Genomic DNA, 6034 nt, shown 5'->3' with positions numbered 1-6034 from the left:
TTGACTCCATCTTGCACCACATGCTTCTCTGAGCCCTTCTCACTGAGTTTCACTGATTTCAGTCTAATCCACCAAAGACCCATAAAGTGACAACGTGGTCAGAATGAACACGTTTCAGTCCTGGTTCACTCACTGACTGCAGCATTAAAACATTTGTTGGTGAAAACATCCAGTAAAACTGTAGGATGTAGATTTTACTGTTTTGGGAAACCATGGACTTTTACCTGTTTCATCCACATGTTCACTGACTTCTCTCCAGCTCGTCTGACTGTGAGTCCCAGCAGCTCTCAGCTGTTTGACAGAGACTCAGTGTCTCTGAGCTGTGAGGAGGACGACAGCTTTGCTGGATGGACGCTGAGGAGGAACACGACCACAGACACCAGGACTCAGTGTGAAGACTGGGGAGAACCAGCTGGTTCTTCCTGTAACATCACGGGCATTGACCCAATGGACAGTGGTGTTTACTGGTGCCAGTCCACACAGGGAGCGACCAGTAACAGCATCAACATCACTGTCACTGGTAAGATCAGACTGTGGAGTCAGTGCTGATGAAGCTGTGTGTAAATGGATGAAAGGCTGTAGTTTGTCTCTGTGTTGAGGTGGAGCAGTGATCCTGCAGAGTCCTGTCCTCCCTGTGATGGAGGGACATGATGTCACTGTGCGCTGTGAAGCACGGAGCCCTCCCTCCAGCCTCCCAGCTGCTTTCTATAAAGATGGCTCCCTGATCGGGGCGGAGCCTACAGGTCACATGACCATCCGCCGTGTTTCCAAGGCTGATGAAGGCCTCTACACCTGTAACATCAGTGGTCATGGAGCGTCTCCACCCAGCTGGCTCTCTGTCACAGGTCAGGAGGTCACTCTGGTTTCAGCTCTTAGTTCATCTACATGTTCACCTGACCAGGTGGATTCTCTCTGCAGAGAGACCTGCAGCTACAGCCCCGCCCTCAGACTCCACCCCCCTCCAGCTTGTACCCAGACTGGTCCTCCACCTGGTGGTGTTCTGTCCATACTTCATCTCCACTCTCCTCATGGTGTCTCTATATCTACGCCGACCAACAGGTAACACTGAGTCGTTCACTGACCTGACAGTCTGTGGTAGTTAGGGTCTGAGACGAACTAAACTAATTCAGACAAATCAATTCCAATTACAATGATAATTTAATATAATAATTCAAGGCAATTCAATAGTTTGAAAGGTAGGGAATCAAATCACCACCTCTGCAAAGGAATAAATCCAGTGTTAAATAGGAAGATTGTCACAGTCAGTCAAAGTCCAGAGTCCGGTTGGTTCCCTCCTGGCCGGGATCCGCCTGTTCGTTTAGCCTTCTGAATGCACACACACACACACACACACACACACACACCCTGACCAACTCTGCTCCTCACTTTATTCACATCTCTCGCTTCTTATCATTGTTTCCCCAGTTGCATCAACCCTTAAACCTTCCTTTTAGGAGATGTTAGATGCCAGATGCTTTGAATAGCTGGGAGTCAGGCGCTCAACACCCTCTTGAGAGCAGCACATGCACTTCTGGAAGCACACAAGGTCAACGCCTTGGCGGCTGTTATACAACCACTTTCTTTAACTCACACTATATCTCATTCTAATGTGTTTTACTTTACATTACATATTATATGTTATTATATTCTGTTTGTTTGTTTCTAACCACTACAAATCAATCAATCAATCAATCAATGCCCAATATCTCTATCAGTTAGTTTTACAGTGTCATTTACAACACTCATCTTGCTTTTCCACCTGTTTATAAACATTACCAACATTTTATGATTAACCTCTGTGACAGGTGATGACCTGCCCGTCTCCATGGCAACAGCAGCAGCCTCCCAGGCTGAGCAGAGATTGGCTGAGGACTATGATGACGTCATGGCGGTGACCACTGAGCATCACTTCTGAGCTGAGAGTTCCTGCTACATTAGTCAGATGGTGTCTGATAGAACCAGGACGACGACCAAATGTCCAACATCAAATCGCCGTCTGAAGTTTGGACTGTTCCTTTACTGCAGCCACACCCGTCCGTGTCCTTCTCCTCATTTTAAACAAAGGTCCAGACAACGCCAGTGTTGTGGAACGTGTCAGTGGACAAACTGCATCATCAAGTACTTTGTCACATCAAACAGTAAACCTCCAGTAGTACTACGAGCCTTTACCACAGCTCGGCCCAGTGCTGTTCACAGGATTAACCTTTAAATTAAAACTAATGCTCATCTAGCAACTCATCCTAACGTCCCAGAGTAAAACCTACGTGGACTTACCTTCCACAGCCTTTATATGGAGCGTTTCAGACCCACAGAGCTCCATCTGCCATGTGACTGGTGTGAGAAGCTTCCTGAGTCCAAGTCTCAGGCTTCCTCACTTCAGCACCAAGGACGGTGAGACACGGCGTCACCGAGCTCCGACCACCGATCTGGTCATTTCACTTTAATGGAACAAACATCATTCATGAAACTGATTAGGACGTTTTAAACTTCACCATATTCAGATTAACTCAACATGTAACACAATGTATGTCTGTTAATAAATGTCCATTTTTAAAGTGAGACTTGGTTTTTACATGGTCACAGACGCTGTAACCAGTAAACTGTCACCTCTGTCTTTGTCATGAAGACAAAATGAAAACTCCCCTAAAACATCTGGAGACTTCACCTTGTTTAGGAAACAACAAACTGATCATCTCCTACACCAACACATCATCTGCTGGTTTAGTCAAAATTAAACAGATTAATGCACATTTCTCACAATAACTTTCCACTTTTAGTTCTCGAGCCAACACATAACGTGACCAAACTGCCTTTAAACACCCGATTGTTCCCGTCAAAATTAGAAAGTTACACGCACCTTCTAAAAATTTACATCTCGTTTTAAGACCCGTTTGTTTCCACAGGCATTTAAATCCAGTCACAGGTCGGTGTTGACATGTGTACAAGTATTTTAATTTTAACGTTATTGAAGAACTTCGTTGTTGAAATGTTCTTAAACGAGGTGCTGCTGTTAAATCTTACCAGTGTTTCTCACCTTCATGGTCTCGTTACCAGTTCATCAAAAATCGTGCACCTGATTTTTCCTCAGTCCAAACTGACAGTGAGAAACCTGCCGTTCCCCGAGTCACCAGCAGGTGGCAGCAGGTCATCACGACCAGAGGAGCTTCACCTGGTTCGGCACATGGAAGCTGAACGAGTCCGAACCTGCTGGAAAACTGTGGCAGTTTGTTTCATAGAAACATGTTTAACATCTACTTGGAAGTGTTAGAAATGAATAAATTAGATAGAAGAAACATGTTTAACGTCTACTTGGAAGTGTTAGAACTGAATAAATTAGATAATTAGACATCGTGTTAGTAATGTAGTTTAGTAAGATTCAAAGTCTGCCCTGTTTCAACGTTAGCAGGACGCCATACTTCACACCAACTGTTTTCTTGTATTAAGCTCCTCGTGGACAAACTATAAATCCGTTTTCAGACCCGGTTGCTCTGTCCACAGGACATCAGACTGAGGTCATGACCCAAACACACACTACACACAGTGGGTCTAGTAAACTTTATTTCTCTTTTATAAAACAGCACAAACTCAACATTTTGTTTATAAAAACTTTACATTAATTACAGAGTGATTAAAACATGGTCATGTAAACAAACCGCTGTATGTATCAGAGCTTCCTGTCCGTCTCGCTGGCCACACCAGGTGACACTGCAGTCCGTGCGCTCACAGACGACACAGACATGCAGTCCCTGTGCAGCCTGAGGCCGCTCACCGTTCCCACGCTGAGGTTTCCAGAGGCTCAGACTCGGGTCCTGCTCGTCACAGCCACACACTCAACACCTCTCGACTGCGTCATGCATCACTGACAGATGATTCAGCCGGTGCCCGGAGCAGTCAGTGAGGTGAAGCCCTCCTCAGTTCTGCTGTGGACTGTGTCGTCTACACTTCCTGGAGATCACCACGGCAACGACAGCGGCCAACAGAGCAACCACACCAATCACTGACAGGGTGACTATCACTGCCGTGTGGCCTCTGGCCTGGCGGCTGGTCGCGTCATCTGGAGTCAGAGCAGACAGACAATGCATCAGAACAGCCTGAACCACAGAGTCCGTTCTAGTTCTCACTGAACCCGGTTTACTCCAGCTGGTCAGTACAACCAGAGGAGGACCTGGCCACTAGCTGACAAGGTGATGATCCTGTGTGCACATCAACCTTCCACCATCTGTAGACCACGTTTCCATCCGTACATCATCTACATCTAGTGCAAAAACGTCACCCTCATCTGAGGTGGAACAGTTGTATCGATAAGAGCTAAATGTGATCATAAGTGACGGAGACAGTTTGTGACTTAATGCAGTATGCATCAGAATAAACCGATCAGCCCACTCTGCTCCGCCCAGCTCTGGTTCCTTATGAAAAACATGAGAATGCAGTAGAACTCACTGATCAGGCAGAAATAACTGAAAACCTGATTGATAGAGAGCTCACTGCTCAAAACCCTTTAGAAGCCAAGGTCTCTGCACTGCTGCCAGCGAGTCTGGGCCACAGGAGGCGTTGACGGCACCTCTCCACATTAGAACGCGTGTTGGGAGTGGATTTGAAGTCACAGGAGGATACAAGCCTGCATCTACCCCACTGTTGGTTCTTCCTGAGGCTCACCTGACTGTGACGCCGTGAGGTTGATGAGGCTGACGGGCTCTGACTCGACACTGACCGCCCCTCTCCTCCCTCTGTAGCGACACTCGTACGTGCCCCTGTCACCTGCTCTCACGTCCTTGAGGACCAGAGACAGGTCCCCATTGGTCAGCTGCCTGCTCACCAGCTCCACCCTGTTCCTAAAAGATGGGTGCTGGTTGATCAGGTCCAGCTGTCCGTCCTGCAGAGAGAGGACGTGCTTCGGGTTCAGGTCCGGTCTGGTCCACCTTACACCCAAGATGGTCATGTTGCTGGGAGCCTGACACAGCAGGGTGATCATGCCTCCGAGGTCAGTCGTCAGGTTTCTTTGGACTGAAACAAACAAACAAAAGGCACAAAAATTCAATTTCTTCTGCAATGAATTCAAGCTCAACAACAACTGAATGAGTCACGACTCCAAGCTCCAGGCTGAGCCCTGTTTCTTCTACACCTCCTGACTACACACAAAGTCAGTCCTTTCTTTGCATCAGCTGAAAACACTCTCGTGGTTATGTCCATCAATGGATCCCAGTGATTCCTCATCTTAAGGAGACGTCACAGTTCAGCTGCAGCATCACTCACGTGGTTATTTATTCCATTCAAGCACCAACAGTTTCTCATAACAAGGACGTGACAGAAACAGAACAGGTGTTTTATCTGCTGAACATTACTGAAGTGGACTAAACCAACATTGCAGAGACCACCGTGCACTGTGCACTGCTGTGACACCACTCAGTAACGTAGATGAACCTGCCCGTGACAGTTAAACTTCGACATTAACTCTCTGGACAAACTGAACACAGCTGGTCAACTATCATCATCCACTGTGATCCACCTGGGAAGGCGCGGACGACGGCAGGGGGCGCTGTGGTCGGCCTCCGCGGGTCCACTGGTGCAACGGCTGTAACACACAGGTACAAACAGGAGACAACCAGTTAGTGACGAAGAGCAATGTGTCCCTATCAAACGTGTCCCTGTCCACTGAGGCTGTGACCTGTGGGACCTCACTGCACAGGTGTGTGTCTAAACTGTGTCCAGGTGGACAATTAACACAAACAGGATGCACCTGACCACACTCTTCTACACAACATCTCAGTTTAAATCTTAATAAACTTATTAACAACACCCTTTCACCTCGTCACCATTGTTAGTGACGTGCACTAGTGGAAGTTATTTACAGGTAACTCTACAACAAGCTGCGCAAAGTGCGCCAAACCCGCACAAACACTGCTACAACGCCAGTAAACTACAACCAGCTACTAGTAACGTAACAATAAAACAACGTTACACTGTGTCGACGTGTTTCCCGAAGCTCCGGGCACAACACGACACAACCCACCGTGAGAGGAAGCGGCCAACAGAC

The 6034-nt window shown here is 47.3% G+C and overlaps 2 protein-coding genes across 2 annotated transcripts; one reads left to right on the top strand and one right to left on the bottom strand.

Moving 5' to 3' along the window:
- The first annotated feature begins 217 nt into the window (after positions 1 to 217).
- On the top strand, positions 218 to 2623 carry LOC109953084 (low affinity immunoglobulin gamma Fc region receptor II-like). The gene is made up of 4 exons (XM_020588462.1): positions 218 to 520; positions 600 to 845; positions 919 to 1059; positions 1806 to 2623. Exons 1-4 carry the CDS (start codon positions 238 to 240, stop codon positions 1913 to 1915), a joined length of 780 nt encoding a protein of 259 aa, XP_020444118.1. The 5' UTR covers positions 218 to 237; the 3' UTR covers positions 1916 to 2623.
- Positions 2624 to 3543: 920 nt separating this feature from the next.
- On the bottom strand, positions 3544 to 6028 carry LOC109953085 (programmed cell death 1 ligand 1-like). The gene is made up of 4 exons (XM_020588463.1): positions 6011 to 6028; positions 5507 to 5572; positions 4657 to 5004; positions 3544 to 4054 (listed from the first exon to the last, which is right to left on the bottom strand). The coding sequence occupies exons 3-4, from the start codon at positions 4970 to 4972 to the stop codon at positions 3912 to 3914; spliced, it is 459 nt and encodes a 152-aa protein (XP_020444119.1). The 5' UTR covers positions 4973 to 5004; positions 5507 to 5572; positions 6011 to 6028; the 3' UTR covers positions 3544 to 3911.
- Between the last annotated feature and the right edge of the window lie 6 nt (positions 6029 to 6034).

Source organism: Monopterus albus, unplaced genomic scaffold (assembly GCF_001952655.1).
Source record: "Monopterus albus unplaced genomic scaffold, M_albus_1.0 scaffold541.1, whole genome shotgun sequence".
Lineage (NCBI taxonomy): Eukaryota > Metazoa > Chordata > Actinopteri > Synbranchiformes > Synbranchidae > Monopterus > Monopterus albus.
Note: the sequence above shows the minus strand (reverse complement) of the source record. Positions and strands in the feature narration are given on the sequence as shown.

Coding starts and splice junctions, on each gene's coding strand:
- LOC109953084 (XM_020588462.1), top strand. CDS start 238: ATGTTCACTGACTTCTCTCCAGCTCGTCTGACTGTGAGTCCCAGCAGC. Junction 521..599: donor CATCAACATCACTGTCACTG/GTAAGATCAGAC, acceptor CTCTGTGTTGAG/GTGGAGCAGTGATCCTGCAG. Junction 1,060..1,805: donor ATATCTACGCCGACCAACAG/GTAACACTGAGT, acceptor CCTCTGTGACAG/GTGATGACCTGCCCGTCTCC.
- LOC109953085 (XM_020588463.1), bottom strand. CDS start 4,972: ATGATCACCCTGCTGTGTCAGGCTCCCAGCAACATGACCATCTTGGGT. Junction 4,055..4,656: donor CCTCACGGCGTCACAGTCAG/GTGAGCCTCAGG, acceptor CTCTGACTCCAG/ATGACGCGACCAGCCGCCAG.